At 42.1% G+C, this 25231-nt stretch overlaps 1 protein-coding gene across 1 annotated transcript in view; it reads right to left on the bottom strand.

Annotated features, from left to right (window-relative positions):
• LOC137900100 (RNA-binding protein Musashi homolog 2) overlaps positions 1-25231 on the bottom strand; it is a 200396-nt gene that overhangs the window by 171397 nt on the left and 3768 nt on the right. Inside the window, exon 5 of the mRNA XM_068744155.1 lies at positions 16410-16451. Coding sequence (XP_068600256.1) covers positions 16410-16451 — 42 coding nt within the window. The remainder of the gene's footprint in view (positions 1-16409; positions 16452-25231) is intronic.

Consider the following 25231-nt stretch of genomic DNA (forward strand, 5'->3'; position numbering starts at 1 on the left):
TGACGACGAGTCTGATGTAAGCGACGTAGAAGAGGAAGCGGCGTCTTGTCTACCTGCCGAGTTGGGGGAGTTGTTCAAAAGTGACACCGAGGATGAAGATTTCCTTGGATTTCGTGATTCGGAGTAAAACCTGATATTTTGGTAAACGTGTTAGCATGTTCTTTGTGCTATATGTTGTTTGGTGTTGGATTTTATCAAATAAATTTTCCCCAAAAATGCGACTTATCCTCCAGTGCGACCTATATATGGTTTTTTCTTCTTAATTATGCATTTTTTGGCTGGTGCGACCTACAATCCGGAGTGACGTATAATCCAAAAAATACGGTACTTTCATTTTTTTCATTGTCACATTGTCAACAGTCCTATTTGTTTTTTCCTCAGGTATGTATTATGAGCATAATTTAAATCCAAAGTAAGCATTGTACATGAAATTATAAAACTTAATAAAAGGTTCGCGGACTCCTTTGAGAATGTTATCGAGCTATAAAGAGTTCAATTTATAGTCGAGATCAGATCATGTCTAGCACTATATGGACATTTTCTGAATAATGAAATAAATGGAGTGCGTGGATGCGTTTAAATTATAATTATTTAGTTCATTAGATACTTCTAATGCTATATTAAGTTCCATTTGACACAAAGTGCTTAAACTGCTAAATCCCATAACAAAACCCTGAGATCTCAAATCAGAAAAGCCGCAAACCAACAATATTTTTTACACAAAGACTCTTAAAAGTCTTTTTCGACATTTGTATACAGATTCGTTACGTTTTTTTCAGCAGTAGGCATCCTTTGCATTGTGTGAGAAATGCACTTCATGGTTATGAAGCATGGAAATACAAGACCACGATATCTGTGCTTAATTAGTGCAACGCAGGACAGAACGAAGGCAAATCAAATACATCTTGATGCCGTTAAAAGAGACACAGCTTGCACTAAAATCATGCACCCAGTCTGGATTTACATATTCAATGCAATCAGCGGTGGTGATGTTGCATCAAAAAGCCTTGGTGTTAAGCCCACCTGTTGCAGAAACACACAAGTCATCCTCTGCACAGCCTTTTCCGTTTCCTGCTGAACCGCTGATGCCTCCACATTGCGACGCAGTATACTTGGAGACAAAGAGGCGTCGTGCTTATAATCTCACTTCAGGAGGCGCTAACCTCGCCATCTTGCCGAGGTCTCGGTGACAGAGGGAGAAGGACTCGTCCGGAGTGAAGGAGCCAGCGACAAGCTCATTGATCAAAGACTGGAAAACGTCAGGCGCCAAGTACGAGAGTTTATATTCAAGCCTCACGCCTGTTTTATCTCAAAGGCAATTAACACTGTGAATATGAATCCTCTTCATCCATCGTAGAATTAAAAGCACAGTTAAAAACCCATCAAGTGTAACGACAACAACGACAACAACAACAATAGGAATAATAGTAATAATAATATTATCTCAGGGAAAAGGCACTGGAACTGTTTTGTTTTTTTATGTGAAGCCATTTAAAAGCACTCAGAGCTCATTCATCAGTCTGTTCACACAATTAGAGGCTGCAAGTTCATTAGTGTGTCACAGTCTCTCTTTTTGCTTGGAAGCTGCGTCGTCTTGACCCGAGCAGCCCCCGATTCAGCTGCAAAGTTTTGATTGTGTGTTTGGATTAAGACTTTAAGTGGAAGGCTTTAGCCGACTCACTTGGCAACCATCTATTTTAGCAGCGTGTTTTCGGCACTGCGGCGATTTCCGATCAAACAGCTGAAGACGGGACGTAAAGTCGACTGGACATTTGGCTGAAAAGCTTCCCCAATGAACTCCTGATAGGGATTTAAATCCATGCAAAAGAGTCGGTTTAGAAAAACGATGTTGCTGACTGATGATGATAAGCAAAATTAGACTGCAATCAGCAAAGAGTTTTTGAAGTCATGTGTTTAATGTGCTTTTCTGTGATCTGTGATATTTCCCTTACCTTATTTTGTAAGGGACAGATACCATAGTTTGTGGAACGCAGTTGACAAATACTGCATCCTGGTTCCATTTTGAAGGTGGACAACCATTTACCAATGACCGCACCATTGAGGGGAAATAGCAAAGTACAAAATTTGCGATGCAGCGACATGCTAGCTAATAGTACGTTTTGCAGTACCGTAAAGTCGATTTCAGGGGCCGATGCAGGGCAGGTAAACCTGGACTAATGTGCTCGCTCCTCTTTCTTCTGGTTCGAAGTCGTTCTTTAGAGGTGTGTGTTTCACATCATCTCGGATTACAGCTTAATAGATGCTATCCAAAACCAGCACTGCTTGATCGTTGGTTGGAAGAAAACGCTATAAACACTTTTTAACAACCACATCACAAAAGACATGTTGTTTCTATCGGTATGAAAAGTATCCGGCAATTATTGTCCTCTTAGCAGAGGGAACTGGGAAGATATAAGAATTAGAACCTATTCTGAGAGATGTCTAACGTCTAATTAGCGTTACTGACAGCGTCTCAGAAAATACTGATAAATAGTGCAATCCTTTCTGTTCAACGGAATGACAGGCGATAGGAAGAGAGGATAAAGGATAAGAAAAGAGATTTGATTTGATTATAAAAGCTGCAACAATGAGCAAGAAATCAAACTTGACTTCCTGACAGCGCAGCGAGGGATGTACTGTTCGGGGGGGGGGGGGGGGGGGGCATCGGTATTCTATATAGAATAAGCGAGAGACACTGTGCAGTCTTTCCAACCTATTTCTGAGCTTTACAAAAATACACGGATGCATTTACAGACAGCACTCACTGCGAGCATGAAGTTAGAGCGACTCTGAGAAAACATTTAAGAGCCTCTCGCGTGGGACGGTGTGGATTCTGTTTAATTCAGCTCGCAATTAGAAGTTCATCTGCGCCGTTTAATACTTCCATTTCCAATAAATATGCAGAAAGCTGACTTCAGATCCAAACGCTTGGCCTCATATCTGAATCTTCATTCGCAGCTACTTCTGGGACCGACATAAATCTTCTCCATGCATACGTCTGAAAACACTTTCCTTTCACGCCGACAAGTAAAATAAAATAAAAATATTCTGAAATTACTAAGATGCTCGTCATTTGCTCGTCTGCCTGCAAAAAAATGCAAAAAAAAAAATGAAAAGCCTCAACCAGCTCCAATACTTCGACTTGTACGGTAGTTCATTTTGTCTATCCTGAACCACCGATAAAGTTGAACAACTCAATTTACGTGAAGACTGTCTGCTGAAATATGGCAGCGCTTCAAAGATCACGCAGCTGCTTAACGGCGCCCGTGTCTACATTCAGGTGTTTTATTGCTGTTTTTCGGCATTATGTCGGGTGGCAAATAGAGTCAAGCGTGTAACACTCAGATTAAAAGCGCTCTCGGACACATAGCGTCTGTTCTCGGGTGCCAATGGTGTAACAATACAAAATAAGGTCTCTCAAAAAAACATTTGGGGGGGGGGGGGGTACACAGAAGGCAACAGTTGGTGACAGCATGATTGAAGCTGTAATTAAAATGTCAAAGATATTCTATTAGAACCGCAACAAGCCCCTAATTTTATGAAGCACAACCCCACTGAGCTGAATGATGTAATTTGAATATGCTGTCACTTTAAATGTGGCCTTCTGGGACCCACAATGTGGTCACTGACATTTAATTGGAGGACGGGACAAGCAGCAGAGACAAAAGAGAAAGGGGACTTTCTGAGACGGCCTCACGTTTTTCAAAGAGATAAATAAAAGATGATAAACAGGGATTAGAGAGGCCATTTTGTCTGCAGTCTTTTCTCTCTTTCTAGTCCCGGTGTCTTTGAGAAATATGTCTCTAAATTTAGCAGCAGATTTATCAAGTTGAGGCAATCCAGGGGAGAAAAAAAAAGGGAGGCTGGGGGGGGGGGGGGGGGACTTGGGAATAGAGAGAGCAAAAGAAAGAGACAAGGTTGAAAGGTATCTAAAAGACAGACGCAGCAGACAAAAAGATTGAGGGTGGCGGAGGGGGGGGAGGGGGGGAGTGAGGGCATTGTCTGTGAGATCCTGTCCATCACTTGCCACTTTTAGAATGAAAATACATCTCCGCTAATATCCGCCATGCACACACACACACACACACACACACACACACACACACACGGCAGCAAGACACATGATGAGAAAGAGATTTGAATTTCAATTAAGCAGGTGAGGAAATTAAACTAGTGTCAGAGTTATAAAGTCAACCAAGCAGATAAAGGCTCCAATACTGCGAACAGGCGTGGATAAATGAGACCGATGGACGGAGAGACGAAGTCATTCACACACAAACACAAACAGAGAGAATGAAAGTCAAAAGAGGTCAGGTTCAAAACTCCTGTGCGTGACGTCACTCCCTGTGACACTATTGGTCGAACGGCGTCAAGCGGGTCAAAACGGGGAAGCAGCTCGAAGCTCGTCGCGCGAGTACGTCTGCGCTGTGGAAGTATTTTGAAGTGGATGACAGAAACCTGGCGATTGAGCTGCTGTTCATTTTATCGCATCGGATAGGGACTCTGTATCGGTTCAAAATCAAATGACTCTGCAAAAAAACCTGATCGGGACTTCCCTAATTTTCAATCACCCGTAGCGGTCCTGTCTCCCTTATGCAAATGAAGATTCAGACGACGTGACTGTTTCCTTATTAACAAACGTTTAGACTGAGACACAGGATTAACTCTTGGTTGCATCGTCTTTAGACCCAATCTGCTTTTCATAGGACTGTTAAGGTTAAAACAATGTCTAATCTAGAACTTGCAGCCAACACAATGGGTTTTACTGACTATCTGTGGACATTTAAATGCTAACGATGGGTCAACTTTTAGTGGCGGGGAGTTATATCAAATATAAAGTGGTTTTTACTGCTCTGGCTCGTCTCCCTTGCCTGCTCTTCATTGCTGCAGTGAATGGAATCTCGCCGTTCACCTCTCGCTTTTACTGGCGAGGGTAAATTTCGTCTCTAACCTCTCCTCTCGTCTCTCGTCTCCTCTGGTTTCAAATGTTCCCTCTGAAATTGTCCTTGTTTAGATGGAAGACTTACATGAGATGTAAACGCTCTCCTCCTCCGGCAGCACCGCATTGAACCGCCAGCCAGGTCCTCAGACAAGGACTTTCCGTGTGTGCGCTCACTAAAAAGCTCTTCCGCTGCATCAGCATAAATCAGTCAATGTCACAGTGAGAGTCAGAGCAAGATGCCTTTTTCAAAGTTAAAGAAGTACTTGGCTGACGATGATTGCGCATGGCGCGTCCCGGCATTAATAAACGTTCATTATTTACTCTGTGAATGAAGTTCAAAATGAATACTTTGAATAATGCATTGGAAGGAAACATTCATCTGAAGTTGGTGTTTATACACCGGTACTTGCTCACTATTACATGGGAGATTAACTGGTTCCTTATGAGGGATTTATCGGAGTGGAGAGTCATCATCCACCTGTATTCCCTAATGATGTATGTAAGGGCTTCCCCTCTTCGTCAATTAGTCAACTAAGTGGTTTGTGCAGCCTCATTCCTCTGAGGTGTTTTTATTCACTTATTTTTAACATTTTTTTTTTTTTAATATGTTGTATAAATCTACTTAAGTATCTCTAAGGATCATACAATTAATGTAGGAGACAATAATCAATTCATTCGAGACTCAATGTATTGCATGCACAGCCTACATCGATTAATATGTTGTAAATGCCTGTATTAATTTGACAAAAGTTAATAGGGAAAGAAGGAGGAAATAATTTGGAGCAATATAAATGCAAAGCGAACAGAAGGTCAAAGTTGGGCTAATTAAAAGTGCTATAAAATTGTCTCCGGCTATAAAATTGTTGCACGAAGCTATCAATTAGACATCACAAAATGGTATTGGGCAATTGTACCGAAGAAATTAATCTGTCAACACTATTCATTATCGTATGATAACATGGGAGAAAATGAAGTCACAAAATGCGGCTACAAGCCGGACTTGACCCGCTTCTGCATCGCCACTGCTTGATTACTTTGCATTCTCCACTGCTCTGCAGTAGCAACCGCACAAAGCAAAGGGGCTTTTATTCTCCGGGTTGTTTTTGCTTCCCCCCCCCCCCCCCTGACAGAGTGTCACGATGGGTCTCCTCTTAATGAATCGAGATGAAAACACAGGCAGCGGTGTAAAATCGTGGCACCGCTACATCTGCCATGTGCACGAACATCTTTTTCAGTAATTCTGCGGGCCGTGGTTCTGCCACAGAGGTGGAACACCTGCGGCGCGATCGTAAAAAAGAGGTTGGATTACGAGGAATAAATTAGCATTAGATGCGGCGGGGGCTGGTGTCAATCACAGCCAATTACGCCGGGTCCTCTCACCCACTTTAAAAGCAATGAGCTTCCCGCCATGTGGCAGAGACGGTTTAGCCGTAAATGAAAGTCCAAGCCGGCTGCCCTATAAACACAGGGAAGTCTGTTGCTGTTTACGAGGTTGCAGAGTAGCAAGGCATCGGGAATGCCCTGCCAAGAGGCATGATGTCCAATTTAAAGTTGGATTCATCTGGTTGTAATATTGAAATATCACAATTGGCATAATAAATCAAATCTGTGAAGCCAAGCGTCACACATTAACTCCCGAGTTCTGTCTGAGAATAAATAATGTGGGGTAATTACTTAACTTATGCATTGGCTTCAATTAAACGGCGAGCGCTAAAATCTAAAACGGTCGTAAACAATTTCCTTTTGTACAAAAAGAGGCTGTTTTTTTGTATCGGTGGGGGGAAAAGAAAACGACAAGGTCACAGAAGCAGAGACACTCAGAGCTGCTTCAGCAACTGATTATGGATGTTATTGTTTGCTGCTCTGTTGAGATAATTGCCACCGTTGCACGTTTAGCACAGATCGGATCTAGGCAAGAGTTTGCATCTATTGTTCGGAAAAATGTATAAAGACATGTTGTCTTGCCTGTAATAACTACTTTTATTACATTAATTAAGCATCATGGATGTCATGCACTTCCTCCTGTTGGATTTGTCAAAGCATACATTTTTCAAACAGAGATAAACATATATTAACCACAAAAATGCCTGTTTCTGTTTCGTGCAAGGTCCATTTTGTTATTTGCAGCCAAAGCACTCAAATATAACAAGTCGTACTTGTAACTCCAGGCTCGGAGCCACATGAGCATACTGTATAGTGCACTTGGGAACAACATCACTCTGGAGACAGTTACATTCAGCATTAAAAGCATTCATCTTGACTGCTACAGACATCAGCATGTGAAAATCGTTCTTCACATATAAGAAAAATCTGCATCATTTAGAGAAAATTGCTCAGATAATCATACATAAAATGATTTTTTTTCCCCTAATGCGTCTCATGTCGAGATGTGCTGTCCGTGAAGCAGATCTGATGCATCGATCTCATTCTTGTTTAATGACTCACGTGCACACACACACACACCCACTCACATTCGTCTACATTCATTGCACAGACTGTTTTGTCCAACGTTACATGTGTCAGTCATTTAGAGGCAATATGTGTATCTTCCCACTGCTGGCAAATTGTGCTTGCATCTGAATCTGTCTGCGTTGGAATTGGATGTAAAATCTAATCTCTAGGGAAAGCACATAAACAGGCAAATACAAATGATGGCGAGCGTACATGCACACGCAACACAAATTTATACAGATGATAAAATATGATGTGGCTGACATTGCCTCCAATGAAAAATTACTGGCATGAGCCAACATGTCAGCAATATAATCATGAGTGATATGTTGAAGAGAAAGGTCACAGCTGAGGGCCGAGGCATTATGCAGAGGAACAGCTAAGCTCTTTAGCAGCCAGCCTTGGACGCAGCTCAGTACTAAATACTTTTTTTTTTTTCTTACACATTCATTCATTCATTTATTTATTTATTTGTGACCTGTCACTGCGCCAAAAATAAATACAAGATTCCAGCTCAGAGCAAGTGATGACCAAAGGTAGCCGCTTTCAACCGATGACAGATCATCCGGGTCTCCACCATAAATGTGAAGCAGCGTTGCCCGTCTGTCACTTCTTTTGCGTGTCCCATCGACACGTCTAAATGCTCAGATTCTATCTCGCTGTTCCTGTTACCAACAATAGGCTTGTCTGCCGATGGTGTCATTCTGGGGGCTATTAATTAACCCCTGCAGCAGCTCTCACGCCTAGTGGAACTCAAGCTTGTGGATAAGGTTTGGATTAAAAAGGTGGACCGTGTGATTTCAATCATTTGCAATTTGTGCCCCTTTGCTGCGATATTACAGCAGAACTTTGCATCTTTTACGCTGTTTTATATTAAATCGCTTGAAAGGCTTCTCTCCTGTCAACCTTTTTTTTTTTTAATCTAGTATCTTGTAGCTCATCTGATTAAGTGGGGAGAGGAAAAAAAATGCTTTTGGAATATTTTAATAAAACAACAGAGAATCAAAGGCCTGAGTGCTTTAAGCTAATTACCTAATATTTATTCATCAGAGTGACAACCAATACAACACAACACAAAGGAAACATTAGGCCATATTTCCGCTGAGCAGTGCCGGCTTGTTTTTTTTGTTTTTTTTCTTTGATCCAAAATACCTTGTACTCCCCCTACTACTTTTGTAGTACTGCATCTGTTGCGTTTCCAGGCTAGCTGAGAGAGTACTGAAAGGTCGCGTGAGAAAGAGAAACAACTTTAGCAACCGTGACTTTTCTTTTAGCTACAATCCCTGTAATGGAAAACGACCAGCAGAAAATGACTTGACACAAGAGTCGACTCCAGTCCAGTCCAGTGACTGTGGCCACATGGGCCATATGCTTTTTACAAATGCAACAATGCAGCCATGAGCCAAAGCACTGGTCACGTAGTTTTCAGGCGATAAAAGTGATGCAATGCTTCAACAACAACATTTCAAGCCCTCATCACGGATTCAGTAGCATGCCGCTAGCAAATAGTCAATCCAGAAAGACGCTATAGCGCAGCTAACAACTTGACAGGCTTGTTTTGATCAACGAACATCATTCTTAAACCGATTCCACAGAGAGAGAGAGAGAAAAGGACAACAAAAAAAGCCACAGAGCATTGAACCATCACAAAATGTCTCTGGGAGAAAGAGCAATCTGGCCATTGAGATTCCAATAGCATAGATTCCAACTGGATCAAATCACAGTAGAGCGCGTCAGTAAACTGGACAGGCAATCCTCCAATCAGAGAGTCTAAAACCAAAGGAATCGACTCGGGCTTTCCAATTAAAAAATAACTTCTAGACAACAGAAAAATTATTTTACTATTTTAATTCAGCCAAATGAGCAACTTAAAGAAAAGAACATTAATACAAAAATATATATATATAATCTGCATACATATCATATTATTACGTGTACATTTTACATGAAACTTAAATTATGGTATGTTTTGATGACCTTTTTGTAAGACATGCTGCTTCCATATGACTGTTAGCAATAATTGCACACATCTTGACACATCTCTGAGCCTCTCTCGTCATGGACGCCATTTTTCACCGCCTGCTGTACAAATCCCAGGCTGGATGTCTGAAGCAGAAGCAGGGCGAAGGTGGCGGGACGTAATGAGATTCTGAAACTGGACGGCCCGGCGAAATGTCCAACAGCACGACGAAACTCTTCATCCTCGGATGCCTCTGTTTTTTTTTTCTCCCAGGATTAAATCAAAAACGTACCTTTGAAAAGGTCACCGCTAGAAAAATTATCATTGCTCTTCGGGCCCCTCTAACTCCCCAGAGCCCCGTCCTGAGGTGACGGCTTTCAAAGTTAAGTGGCCCGCCACCTCATTCACGATCTTAGAAGGAAGAGGTGACTGGGAATAATAAAAGAAACAGCTAAAAAAAAAACACGGTGAACGCATCTGCTCCATAATCAGTGTGCACTAATACAACAGCTGAGGAGGCCCCAAGATCAGTTAGCGTTAGCTTATGAGCGACTAAAGCCTCTTAGACTTGTAAGCGACTGATGTGATGAGACACCTGCTAGCAAGCCAGAACATCAGCATTGCGCTAGCTTACAGTTAACGGCAGCAATACACATAAAAGATAATAAAATAGCTGTTGCTTTAGTCCTCCGGGACGTTTCTGAATGCCTCGTGTTTCCTAGTGGCTGAACAGAGAGGCTCAAAACTCCTGCTGCGTGATACGACATTTAAAAAAAGTAAATCAGTCGGTTTTATATTCGACTCTTTCAAAATAAGAGCGCTATATCACGGACTCAGCGGACAGATTTGCTCCAGTATATCTGGGACACAGGGACACGTGTTTTTTGTGAGAGTGTTTTGTGTATCTCGGCGAGCACGTGTGTGTGTGTGTGTGTGTGTGTGTGTGTGCGTGCAGAGACGCTTTGAAAAGAGGTCCTGAGAGGTACAGGGGAGGGCCATGCCCTCCTCTTCTCTTGTCCTTTCTCTATCCTGGCTAGCAGGCTGTTCTCATTACTGTCAGTCAGCATCAGGTTTAGCAGTGCCAGGCTCCTTGCACAGCCCTCTGGTCCTCTCGGCCCCACCAGCACTAGCCTGCCTGACTGCTGCCGTTGGTAAAGCATTGTAAGAGCCCTTTCAATCTCCTAGAAAACCTAATTATTCTACACCAGCAACCAAGGAGACCAGAGCCGAGGAAGAGGGAGGCCGTACAATCGCACGCATGTACATTTATACGTACATGGGCACTGTGTCTATACAAGCATGTCATGCATACATGCTCTACATTGCTTTTTATTTTTTATATACTGAATCATTGGAGAGAAATAACAAAGTTTTTGAAAGTATGAAACACACACGTAGAAAATCAACCCGAGCATCACTTTGACTGCCCGTTCACAAACTGGGTCACGCAGTTGGCGATTGTGTCTGACCACCAAACAAACAGTCATTCATATGTCTGTGCCGTGGCCCCGTTTTCATCTGGAGCAGTTCCACAGAGGCCAGTGAAAGCAAAGGAGCTGACGGGTCAGGGGCTTAAACGCATCTCCAGCTTCAGCACGGTAGCCATTACTGTGGGGGGGGGGGGGGGCTTCTTGTGTCATGCTCCATCTAAAAGGAAGATTTATTTGTGTTGGATGCACATGTTTTGTTTTTTACGCAGGGGGTGGGGGGGGGGGTGACAGCAAAGAATTCCCATCAACTCGCCTGTCACTTTTCTGTCGCCTTCTGTCTGACTCGTGGCTTCAGTGGAACGTCAGTGCATTTAGCGGTGTCAGTTCTAAAAAGCCCATTTCTAAAGCGCATTTCTTTGGAGAGATACAACAAATATCTTTTCAGCTGGGCATCTCGGTCACTCGCCGGGATAAGGCTCGTTCCATATGCCTTGAATTGAAGCATCAGGTGCGGACGATAGCCTGCCCGGCACATTGCATCCTTCTCTTTGTTCCATTCTGTGTGCTATCGGCACAGCGGAAATGCCCACAAAATAAGTAACGGTTAATAACGAATAATCTCCTCTCCCACAATAAACATTTGGGAGGTCTTATTGTTATGAACCGCAAAGCCGAACGAATACATTGATGCAGCATTCTGTTCTGCATTAAATACTTTTTTTTGTCCTTGAATATTCTTTCGGACTGGTGCAGCTGTGCAGGTCTGTGGTGGAACGGGGAAGGGGAAGCTGGTGCTTTTAATAAACTCACGGGGACATTCAAAGGTGCTGGCAGCGGCAGAGGTTTCATTTTCCCAGCAGTGAGCGGTGTCATTTAAAATGAGGATCATTTTGAGAAGGGGGGGGGAATATCACAATGCGAAATCTAGATCAAATAACTTAGCATGGCATAAGACTGGATTTACGAGGCCCTGTAATCCTAAAAGACTGGAAGATAATCACAAAAGACAAAGTGACGGAGGGGGGGGGGGGGGGGGTAAAAGGGAACAATGACAAAAGACTTCTGTATTGAATTCATGCAAACTGAGCTTCTATAAAGGGCTACTTTGAGTTTTCTGAAAGGTTGTCTATCGTAAGTGTTCTGCCTACAGCAGGTGGCAGCAGTCCGTATGTCAGTATGATGGATTCACAGTCAGTATGATGGATTCACTTTCTTGTTGTAAAGGGCAATGCTGTGAAAATATTCTATATACAGTTTGAAATTAAACTGACAACTTCTTTTTTAGGCGTAACTTCTGTTAGGGGACCGAAACACTGCTTATCTTCTTACACCTGGTGCTCTACGTTGCAGCTGAGAACGTGAGCACGCACAGTCCCAGGGGGAGATCTGGGAGGACTCGAGGCATGTGGAGAAGGAGGACCGCTGGTCAATTTGCCGTTCGCACAAGAGTGTGCGGCAAAAATAAAGAGGCAAAGTGTGAAGAAAAGAAAAAGAAAAGTGACAAGCAAAGAGCGAGTGAGACAAAGAGAGAGGCAAGGAAAAAAAAGAGCTGACAGAGATGTGCCGACACCAACAGCAGGCCACGAACAGGGAGACGCAGTCACAGCTGTCACAGGTTGGGAGTAAAACTTGGTTGCTAATGCGAGCAGTTTAAAACGGGACGTTTCGGGAAAGGAAACTGTCACTGCAAACAAAATAAACAGAATACCTGGAAGTGTTCTCACAGCTGCCTATATCTATTTTGTGCACCGATACATAGAGTCTGCCATGCACACTGACAACCTGCTTGGGATGGCTTACATGGCAAATCCCTTTATGAAGGTGTAAGGGTTACGCCCACTGCTCTGTGAATGGTTTCCGCTCCATCCTTTCATTTCCATAACAAGCCATCAGAACTCATCGCCTCCTGAAGTGGCCGCAGTCCCACTGGCAATTAAAATCACGCTGGGACATGACATCCTCGCGTGCAACTTCACTGTGGGAAACAAAAGCAGCGGCAGTAATGACACCAACAGCTGAGCGGTGACTCCCGAGCAATATCGGTGGAAACCGTCGCTTTGATTTAGCCGTGAAACTGAGGGGAGGGCTCGTTTACATCTTTCAGGGTGAACCTGAAGTTATCAAAACAGTGAGACACCAAGAAATAGTATCATCTCATCTCTGTGCTGCTTTCCAGACAGCCACAATGCTAAAAACAAAAAAAGGCATCCACCTTTTATTTTACTCAATAGTAGTTCAACAGGCTCAACATTTTGAGAGCAGAAAAGTGAGGATTTGGACCCTAAAAACACGCTTGGATTATCCAGAATATATGTTTGTGTTACATGAACTCTGGCATGAGTAAGAGATCAAATTATTCATATTCAACCTCAGATTAACTATTGCAAATTAGTTCAGTGAAGCTTACAGTGTATTTGTGGTCAGAAAACTTTATTTTAGGAGATACTGGTCATGTAAGTTTAAAATTTTTTTTTAAAAAGGGTCATTAATATATATGTCCATTATATCTGCAATCATGGCCATGCATTTTTTATTTATTTTTGCTTTTCACACATAAGCCTCTATAAATCACTATAAATCTCAAATTAAGGATTGTAAGTAAATAAAATAACCTTTGATGTTTACAGCATGGACTAAATGTTGAGAAACCCTGGCTTTCTCAAGCTACTTTTAACCGCCTTGTCTGATGAAGCCACGGCTAACCCTGGCTGTGCAGGAGGAAGCAGCTCATAAATGAATGTGCATAAAGCCCTTTGCATCACATCATTGTCTAATCCCTTTTATTTTCAGCTGTCAATCATTTGCAATGAAACCTAATCCCTGAATACTTCCGGGCTGCTACGCATTGATACCTTTGACACAACTTGGAAACGTTACTTCTATTTTTTTTTAAAGAAAGTCCCCAGATAAGCTTTGTCTGTGAGACATTATCCCAGGGTAATGTGTGTGCATTTCTTTAGCATGTGCTCTTAGATTGACAGGCCCTGTGGTTATCTCCCATTAGTGACCTTTACCAGTCTCCTAGCGCGGCCATCACAACAAAAGCAAAATGCAAACACGACGTGCAAAGTAGAGGTAATCCACATTTTGTAACCGATTCGACGTGCAAGATATTCATGATGAAATTTAAAACTCTTCATTCGCGGTGCGTTTCATCGTCAATTTAGCCCGCCCCTAATTTGCCCCTAAGTATTCACTGTGAAATGTATTTTTTGTCTCTTGGTAACTCCCTACGATGGAAGTGTCCGTGTTTCGGGGGCCGCGTCAGTCATGTCTGCTGATACAAGTTGTTTTTCCTGTGATCCTGTCATACCGGTGCAAACGCCTTCGGTTGTTTACAATGAAATGTCCTCTGTGTTCACCTTCGCTTCCTGTCTGTTTGCAGCATTACTCTACGTGCTCTACATACTGTATAATTTTACCACACTGCAGCATTCAGCGGTGGAAGGTCAATGGCAGGGTTACTTTTTAGGTCCTTTCTTTCTTTCTTTCTTTGCCGTGAGAAAATTAAGGCTGATTGGGGCTCGTCCCGATTCGCTCTCTGAAGCCCGTACCGCCGAGGCACCTGCCAAGGCGAGCGCCTTTAAATAAGAAAACGAGGGTTTATTCAACAGCTGCATAAGCAGCCAGGCTGGGCAGCCAGTGGTGCTGGTGGTGGTGGGGGGGGGGGGGGGGGACAAAAGAGAGCGAGTGCTAAACAGAGAGGACTTTCTAAATGGGAGCCTCAGAATCGGACCTCTTTAAAAGGTCTTAAATCAATTGAACAGAAAGTACAAACCCATGCAATGTTAATCTATCTGGCTTAATCCCATTGCTTTAAGATCCTTTATAATCCACATTCAATACGACCATTTTTCTTCACTAACAAGCTTGCTTTGCCCCGTAGCCATTTGATAAATCATTGGTACGAGGCCTCCACGGTGCCACGGATTCTGTTGTCGTGTCATTATTTCACACGGTTATGAATCATGTCGTGTATAAAGACAAATTGCGTTTTAGATCTGTAGAACAACCCCAAATATATTACATTGTTTTCCTCTGAGTCATGATAAAAAAATAATAATAATAAAAATCGGCAAACGGAGTTTCTTAAAAATTGGAAGGATCATCAAACATCTGAGCCGCATTAATCTGCAGCGTCGCCTCGACAGAAAGGCTCGGAGCGGAGGAAGCTGAAGTGGAACACTTGCAACGCGAGAAAACACTGGTAAGTTTCTCAGCCATACGCCAGCATCCTTATGTCACCATGAGCTCAGTGCTAGGAAAGCCTGGCATGCCATTCTTCATTAGAAATGTGACCAACTCTCTAACAATGCCTCTCTCTGATCCAGCGAGAAGGAGAAAATCTATTATCGATTTCCACCTGGTTTAGGTGGCAAAAGCCCTGATAGCAATGCTGAATAGCTACTGTGCTACAGCGTGCACATTAAAGCTGGGGAGGGGGGGGGGGGGGGTAAGAGAGCATGTCAACAAAGCCCTTCACTACTCTACAGTGCCATCTGCACTTGCTGAATATTTAATTGTCCATAGAACTGCTCAAGACCAGTAATCAAGACATGGAAAAGATCCTGCGCGTCGACGCGCGAGGCGCTCGCACGACAGTTCCTGCGTGATTGGAGTTGGTTTTTATTCTCTTAAAATCACTCATTCCTCCGATGCTAATTGTGACCGTTTCCCATTACACCGCAATTAAAGAGATCTAAATCACTTGCGTCACTCAATGTCATTGGAGAACACAAAACAACTCAATAACGCTTTCATTTAGCCAGTTAATGTTATTCATTACCATCAATGACAACTTACCAATCGTTTCTTACTAATTCAGTCAGGCTAATAATGGGGCATTCCCTTCAAAACAAAAACAGCCTTCAAGCTGCATTGATGCACAACTTCAAAAAGCAGACCCTTGATTTCCTCTCTTCTGAAAAAAATGGGAGCTTTCCTCCCCATCAGTCCCGATCTCATCAAGACAGAAGAGAGAATCCACCAACGTAAAGGACGGCCTCGCACTTCACCAGTTTCAAAATCTCCATTGTGGAATTGGGTTTCCACAAATGCATAAACGAGAATATACGACGATCTTCTCTTCAATCTAAATTGTGTGCACAATAAATGATTCAAAATAATCCTCACGCTCGAGGCAGCGCCACCTCACATGAGCTGTAGAGAGGAAGCCGTGTGGTATGTTCGCAGATGAACGATGAAGATCGGGTCACTACAGTCAGAAAACTAGCAAATAACAAAAGAAGCGCGGCTGGGAAGATCTACGCCTCAGCCAGAACCAGAACGATGGCTAACGTTAGCCCAAACTGTTTACTGGCAGCTGCTCTGGAACTTTCAAAATATGTCGCATTATTTATTTGTTTAAACACCTTTAGATTAGGGATTCACAAAGAAGCATAAATGCATTGATCGAGGTGATGAAAAAACGATGTAAACAATACTAAAAATGTCCTTTAAGCTTTGATGAATCAGTAAAACATGACACACCAGAGGAGAACAATGGAGGCATTTCCCTACACTAACAGAGCGGCCTTTGCTGTGTGAGTAGACACGTTTACGTAAGCCGGCAACGGGAGGCATAATCATTTTCTTTGAAGAGGGTAAGAGAGCAATTTATTCTTACCTTAGGCTGGGCGCGACGTGGAAAGGCAACCTTAGGATCAATCTGGGAAAGAGAAAAGAATAGCAGGATGTGAAAAGGAAAGCGGCGATATTTTAAGAGGATGAACAAGCGTTGAAATATATTTCTAAACCCACAGAGGGAACTAGAGTACAAACATTCACAAGGTCACATTCCGAATTGTCTGTGGTGGGTGAGGGGGAGAAAAAATAGTATACTTGTTCAGTATTACATGTTCAAAAGTCTGAGATATTTAACTCACAGTGACAACAGCTTTACCAGCTCTGTGTGGTCTGCCTTTCACTATTCACTGGGATCCTTAGAAGAAACATTTACAGGGACTGTTCTGCAAATTTCAGACATAAATTTTCAGAATTGTGCGAAGTCTGTTTGTACATGATGTTGTTGTTGTACCACTTTAATACTTTGTTTTCATTCAGGCATATTTAAACTACCCGTGCATTTTCTTGTAGTCGAAACGACCTCAGTCGTCTCCTCTACAGTCGCTTTAGCCGCATTGCGGGTCACGGGTGTCGCTGGGATCTATCCCAGCCGACCACGGGCAGGAGGGCAGGTTACATCCCGGACACGTCGCCAGCACATCGCAGACAGACAACCACTCACGCACACAATCACACCTACGGACAATTTGGAGCGATCACTTCATCTAAGCTGCAGGTTTTGGGAGGTGGGAGGAAACCGGAGAACCCGGAGAGAACCCACGCAGACAAGGAGAACATACAAACTCTGCACCGAAAGGAATTAATATTCATGCTTTGAGGCAACAGCACTACCCACGGTGCCACCATGCCACCCTATATTTAAACTAAAAAATGATGTTCATACTGGTACAGTCTATCCGCATCACCTCAAAAGCCACTAAACAGAATGAAATGAAATTGCACATGTTCTTTGCACGGGGGCTTGAACTTGCGCATCTTTTAATTAGTTTCTTCATTTTGGTTGTTTCTGTATTTGCAGGCACATTTGCACTTGGGTGATTTTTCTCAAACAAAATAATTACGGATCAATATACAGCGCCAGATTTGCCTTAAACCATCATCAAGTCCTCTTCTGCGCCTCAAAATTAAATTTAAACTCCTTGAGACAAAGCGCACAAACAGATAGTTAGATAAACAGAAAGAGAGATGATCAAACATGTTTAATCGCAATGATCCATCCAATTACGTCGGAGGAGGTAAAAAAAAAAAAAATGATGTCAACATTTCTTTGAAGATTTGCAGTCAGTAAATTCTCAGACGGTTCTGCAGAAGTGTTAGAATTGGCACAATGGCGTCTGACAAGTTCTCAAAAATACAATTTTGCTTGGGCCCCTTGACATTTACTGCTATCAGATGCTGCAAATAAAGCACCCGCCCGCATCAGATCTCAAATGGGGACAAAAATCTTAAAACTAATGAAATTAGACAGTGCTGAGAAAACGTTCTACTTAATATAAAGATAACAATTACCAGTTGTGATGTGGGCAAGACAAAGAGAGGCCAACCATTACAAATAAAAATGTCAGAGATGTTCAGATTACAACACGTGTATCAATCTACAGTCAGGAAGGTATCACGCAAATCCGTCTTCTCCTTCGCTGATATGACATAGTAGTTAATAAAACATTGTATTTAGCATTGAATAACATATGGACGCCCCAAAGCTTGATCGATACACTCGCTGAATGGGACACCAGGGCTTTCCTATCGTCTTGGGGTCAGTTAGTCTCACCAAGGAATGGATCAATGGTTCTGTTTTTTACGTCTTTCAACTGGTTTTCATGGCCTACACGATTTCCTGCACATAAAAAAAAACTGAAGTTGAATAGCATCATATGCTTTTTTTAAATCCGTGCTATTTTCCCATTGACTTTGACGCTCTATGGAACAACAAAACATTGTTATCGAGTGTGATCCCTCATTGAACAAATGGCTCATATCACACAATTCAAGTTATTGTTTGATGTTTGCAGATTATGCATATTCTTTGCAAGGTTTTCCTTTTTTCTTTCCATAAAGTCTGTATATTGCTGGTTTATTTTTGATTTGATTTTTATAAAAGGTGGTAACAGAAAGCGCATTCCTTCTGTGTGTCAAGATGCTTGGCCACTAAATCAGATTACAAAATTCTCCCAAAACAGCTAAATTGTTTTATTTTTATATGTATTCGTCAAATGCCGTTTTCATTATTCATAATATCGATGGAGACATTTCGGTCGATACCTGCTTGGAGTGAAGTGAAACACTCAGCGGTTCAACAGCCCATAAACGCTTTAACACAAGTGATGTCTGGAGCTCTGACTAACGGCAGCACGCCGTTTGTTATCACGCGATTTCGACCAGAGTTGGCAACAACGCCGGCCTCGTTACTTACTGAAACAAAAGTTCTACAATTGATGGCGCTCCATGACACATTCTAGGCACAGCGTCCACTGCAATGGGCAAAGCACTTGTACCGTGTATTAAGCATCGATAATGTGGGAATTAGTCTCCAAATCGAAGCAATTATGGCATTTAAGTAACTGTTGTTAACACTATATATCCCCCAAAAAAGAATCAGCCACCACTGCTTTAAAAAAAATCGGTGTGCACGCCAGTCACAACATTCTCCCGCAGCAAAGCCTCGCTTTATGTTTTTGGCAGAAACCGCTGATTGGATATGACAGGGAGAAAATGAGAGTCTGAGGCCGGTGACGCCTCCAGATATTGCCAAATAACCAGGAGGATGCATCGGATCAGCCGCTTTCTCCATCTTGTGCTTGTTATCTCGTTAGCTTCATTTTGCTCGTTAATTTCACTGGCGTGAAGGTATGTGTTGGGTGGGGGGGGGGGGGCTCTCGTCACGTTGGACTTAGACTGAGAAGGAACTACGTTAAATGCCTATGTTATCCTGGAAATAAAAATATTCATAGATACATCTAGCCTTTTGATAATAATATTAATCAGTCTTAGTGTTTAGCTGAAAACATTTTTTCACACTGTGCAATATTTACAATTTGTGTGCCAATTCTATGCATCCATCAAAAAAAACACACAAAAAATACTCCAGCACAGATGGACTTATTCAAGAAGTAGATATCTCTTCTTGCTGTGAAAAACATTGGAAAGAAAATGAATCAAGGAGCGCGGGAACAAAACGCACCATCTGCACAGATCAATTAAGCCATTGAGGATGACGGCGTTTTAATGTGTTTGAAGGGAAGCCATGATGTGCAAAGTCATTGTCATCTTTTCTGTCAGTCTCGGTTATTAATGTTATCTTTCTAAATCAGGTCAAAATGAGAAATGGATTCAATAACACCTGGGAACGGCAACCTCGCTTGTAATGAATTTCATTTAAAGATTTGTTTTAGCACTTAGCCCCAGGCATAACCAATTCAAACTCAATTATTTTTCTGCACCCTATTTGAGCAAAAGACAACACATTATGCTCGGAATACCAAAGTCCTACACCCTTGTAATGTATCTTGGTTTTTAAGCCTAAACCGAACATATCAAACCTCATTCCTTCGCACTGTATAACTAATAGCATTTCCGTCCTGCTGAGAGTTCATATTCACTCCGACGCTTCCGGTTTGCACTTGCACAAGAGAGCACTTTAACACAACAAGCAATGAAGGTCGCGCAGCTTTCTGTCAGTTTAAAATATTACAATTATTAAAAAGAAGAGCCCAAAATATGCTCCGAATTGTGTTAAAAATGAGGCTACGATAGAGAAGATTGTTTAAAATCACACTGCAACCAAATTAGGCAATGAGAACTTTCCGAGCAATCCTTCAGAGACGAAGCTGTAGCCGCACCTTTTTAGGTCACAACTTATGATGAATGGCTCCTTTGAGAAATTATAAATTATGAGCAGGCAAGAATTACAGCGGAGAAAAAAGAAAAAAAAACCACATGTGGGCCTGAAAAGTTGTCGAGGAGGAAAAGCGTTCAGTATATTGAATTAAATATTATATTGAATGTAAAACTACTCTATGCCTGACATCAGGCAGGGTGCCCAGGAACTTGAAGCCCTGTGAAGAGGGGAGATGTAGTAATTGTTTCCTTTCAGCTTTACAAATTCATTAGCATGTGATTTTAGTGTTCAATTTCCCTTCGAGCGCTAAAAAATGTGCATCACCCTCGGCGATGAATAATTGTGCCACTGAACCACAGATTATTCAGCCCCGGTTTCACCTGATCCTTCCTTCCTGAAACGCATCTGTTGTGTAACTCGCGTAATACCGGCGTGTTTGGGTTCAGCCAATCGGACCTGGGTCACGCACTTATTTCAGTAATTCTACAAACAGTACTTCAGCTTTTATTTCAGGTCAATCTAAACCGTAAAAAGCCATTCTTCTCTCTTTTGGAGGAACTACCGGTACTTCTCTCGCTATGTTGGAGAGGCAACAACTCTGTCTTGCGTCTGTCACTTTTGCATTCTCTATCTACTGTACATCAGTAAAACGCAGCATGCTTAAAAATACAACATAATCCCTGTTGCTAGCCATCATAAATGAACTGCAGCAGCGAGTCAGCGCTCTCATCCAGCTGGAGCTGCATGATTATCAGCCAGTAGCAGTGAAGCTACCGATTCATCCCACTCGAGGAGATGTCTTTATAGTGGAAACATCACAAGCACCGCATGCAGACTAAATAGAACATAAACATTTAGAAACCTGACTTTACGTTGAACGAACAATCTGTTCTAAAATAAAAATGTGCTGCACCACTGAACATTACCTTTTATCGACTGCCAGATTCGCTGCTGAAACGAGAGAAGCCAGTACTACAAAGTTCTTCTCCCTCGCCATCACACCACTTCTCCCCTCGCGAATCTCGCTCTCGCCGAAACTGTAAATTTGGATTTCTGCTGCTCTGCATCGCCTGGTGTGAGGAGATGTTCCCGCTCCGAGGCAGAAAGCAGAAGCCGATGAATGTGCAGCGTAATAGTTGGGATCTCAAAATTGAAGCATGAATCGAGATCGCAATTTTATTGTGATCCGTCGTCCAGTCCTGTTGCATGGGCCAAATAACCAATCAGCAATTTCAAAGAATAATCTGTCACCTGTTATTGTGTTCATCTTGAGAAGAAGAGAAAGCGTATTTAATGGTAGCTGTTATGTACAATTGTCTTTTCCCCCCCATCTAACCAGGTTGATGCATTTTGGGTCTCCAACGAGCCTGACCTCTCTAGTCTTTTATTTGCTAACCTTAGTTCTTCTTTGCATCGCCGTGAGCAGACTATTTCCAATCGACAGTTTGAAAGCGCCTTTGTTATATGATGAAATATCATCTCACAGAGAACAAAAGTGGATTTCCACAAGACATCACACACACGCTGATATGTCAACGCAATAAAGCGGGAGCAGACCAAAAGGAATCCCTTCAAGCTCAACCCACCATCTTTTATCTTCCACAGTCTTTGACTACGGGGTCTCTGAGGGCCGCTTCTGCGAGTGACCGTGGGAGATCAGGGCAGGGGGAAACGGCTCATCTCTTAGGTTCGCAACTCACAAAAGGATTTTGTATATTCACGCTGCTTCATCCTTCTTAGGACATATCCACCCGAGCATGACGATGTGGTGTTTTAACTAAAAGGGAAAATCACTTATCAAAGCTCTCAGCTCCTCCGTACGGGCGAGCGGGTCCACAGGTGTGCCAGAGTGATACCGGGGGGGGGGGAAATCGGCAAGAAATTAAAACGTAAATGTTTCATGTCTGCGCTGTCAATCTGCACCGATCTTTTCACGGCGGAATGACATCTCGAGAAGGCAGTTTGCTACGCTCCTCAAATCAATAATGACTATTTTACCAGTGTTAAACAAACAAAGCTGCTTTTTTTTTTTACTTTTAATAAAATATGCAACACCGTTACGAGAAAATTCCAGATTTGCTGGTATTCGAAAGGTATTATGGTACCGTCTCAAACATGATACGGCATTAACCAGTTGTGCATTCGAGCATGATTGAATGCAGGAGACAAAGCACCTGCTCTACTTAAACAAGAGCAGGTCAAAGTTCAGCTCACTGATTTGACTTTAACCCCCCCCCCCCCCCCCCAAGTCCAATGTGATAAATATAACCTGCATTGGACCAGGTTCCCTTTCACATCCTTTCCTCCCTCACCTAAAATATAAAACCTAGACACATAAATATATTGACCTGGAGTCTATTAAAGAAACACTAGAATAAATCAAGATTGAAACTGCATTTATGTTCCTGAAAATAAATACAGTCACACGTCCTTAAATGCGGCCATAAAGTACACCTGCTGAAAAAAGAATTCACATTTTATTCCTACAAATTGTGCTACACGTGTTTCACACGAAACAATAATGAAAGGCAACCTGGAATCAATCTGCTGCCTAGTTAAGCTTTCAACTGCCGCTTCTGAAGTGTAAAATCATGATCTCCCCTGTTCATATCAGCCTGCCCGGAAACATCTTGAAACATCCATTGAAACAACACAGATGCTAGGACTTGAGTATTTCTGAAGTGAACAAAAGCATCATGGAAAATGGTAAATATGTTCTGAATTACCAGCATGTGTGCTTTGAAGCCCCAGGCTGCGCTTCCCCATATGTCTCATTCACATTCATCCGAGTGTCTTTCATACACGGACAAAAAAAAAAAAAAAAAAAAAAAGTGCAAGCTAGAAGAAAATATGTAAAAGTAAAACAGTACAAAATAAAACTGATGTGTGCCTATCTTTGCTCGTCCTGACAGTCGGGTGGAAGTTATCAACCAACGGGAAATTACATTTTAAAATAATTATCATTGCTAAAATCCTTTATAACATAATCAAAGTATGATATTACACAACAAAAAACTAAACTAAAAAACTCAAATATTTTTTTTAATGAGATTTTTTTTTTAAAGCAAATAAGGGCAAAATGTAAATTAGGTGCATTTGCCACTTTCGGTGCATAAATAATATCACAGCACCATCACAGCACCTCCAGCCATAACTGTCTTCAAGGTTACTAAGGGCAGGGGGGGGGGATTCATTCATTCATTCACTGCACAGGTAGCAGGCTTGAGTCAAAGCAGCATCTGCAGATGCATCAAGAACCGCTCACATTTGCTGGGCCGGCTCGTTCTTTTCATTACTGCTGAGAAACTTTATAAGAAATATTATATTGATGGATCCAAATGCAATGCAATCTTGATAGTGGAATTGTTAAGATATCCAACAGCTCAGCAAATAGAGCCCAATGGCTAGCGGTGAGGAAAGCAACACACACGAGCTTCCTGAGGTCGGCAAATCTTATGTCTGCTGATGGATGATGGATAAGCATTTAGGAAATGTCACTTTCTGCTTGTGCTGGGTATATCAACAACATTTCAAACACTCACTTGAAAGCAATTACAAGGGAAAAAGAAAAGTCTGTCCCTATAATTACAGAACTAGGAGCAAATCATTGGTAAAATATATTAAGAAAGAAAGCAAACTAGAAAAGCACTCAGAGAGCGCTCATTCCCCTCATAATAAGATTTACACCACCCACATGGTGATCTGGACCGTCACCGAAAGGTTCTAAATTGTTCTTGGTATCTTTATACACCAACCATGAAATTAAAAGTGAATCGGCGTTGATGTGTATTTTTAACTGATTTTTGAATCGGTAAATGGGGTTTTCAATGTTAAAAATTAAATATTTCAGACTGACTCCATTCTGGATCTACATGACTGTGTCGCATTCCATAAATTACGGTATTGGTCAATAATCAACCGAGATATTGAGGGACAAATTTTGAAGCTCCATTGACTCCAATGTTACCAAAAATTTCAAACTGATCCAGAATCCAGGATCTCTTTTTCGGATCATCACCACAATTTAATCATCTGTTCCTGGTAACACCCCCAACATTTTCTCAAAATTTCATCAGGATCCGTCGAGGACGTTTGGAGTTATCTTGCCAACAGTCGAACGGACGGACGGACAAACAAACGCCGGCGATTACACTGCCCCCCGCCTCGGCAGAGGTAATAAATCAGGTCAAGCCAGGGCTCTACTCCCATCATATCCTGCCAACTCCGCTGAATAAAGTTGTAAAACTACACATTACATAACTGGGGTTCATTCTTCTGCCTTGTGTAAGTAAAGCAGTGATCAGAGCACCGCATTGCTAGTCTCGAGTTTCAATTAGCAAACATTGTTGCCCTCACCGAGACACCAACGGGAATGCTGGTTGTAACGTGAGGTGCACAAAAGATGCACAAATCTGATCCTTTTGACTGTGTAATATAGTACAGAACATGAATAAATATTGGTTTATGTTAGAATGAAAGGGGACTTAAATAAAGGCATTACATTAAGCAAGAAATGAAGATTTCACAAAGCTGGACCATCGTTGCAGCTCCTCTATTCATCATTTCCGCCATTATTCCTTCACCTTTAACAGAATGCTAATCTCCAGACTACGACACATGTGGATCACTATTAAATAGCGAACCACAGGTGCGAGTGCATCTGGCTTTATAAGGCGTACAAGAGATGGCACTGCATAAGATTAAATTTATGTTATATCCAAGACAAAAAGACAAGGACTCAACAAAATGACTTTTCATTTTCAGCCTTAGTTTGAGGTTATATTATGTTCCTTTCAACCAGGGAATGTCCTGAATGCATTTTTTCAGAAAGATGATTCCTGACAGGTAATAATTAATAATAATAATAATAAAAAGTAAGGGTTTAATGGCAAGCAAGTGACGCAAATTGTGTGCGCGCAGGAAAGATTATGTTTTGAGAAGTTTCAAGCCTCTGCACTACAACTCAGAAAAAATGCATGACTGTGTGTCAGACCTTAATTGGATGTCAGTGTTCAGTTCTCAGA

The sequence above is a fragment of the Brachionichthys hirsutus genome, chromosome 10 (assembly GCF_040956055.1).
Source record: "Brachionichthys hirsutus isolate HB-005 chromosome 10, CSIRO-AGI_Bhir_v1, whole genome shotgun sequence".
In the NCBI taxonomy this organism is placed as follows: Eukaryota; Metazoa; Chordata; class Actinopteri; order Lophiiformes; family Brachionichthyidae; genus Brachionichthys; species Brachionichthys hirsutus.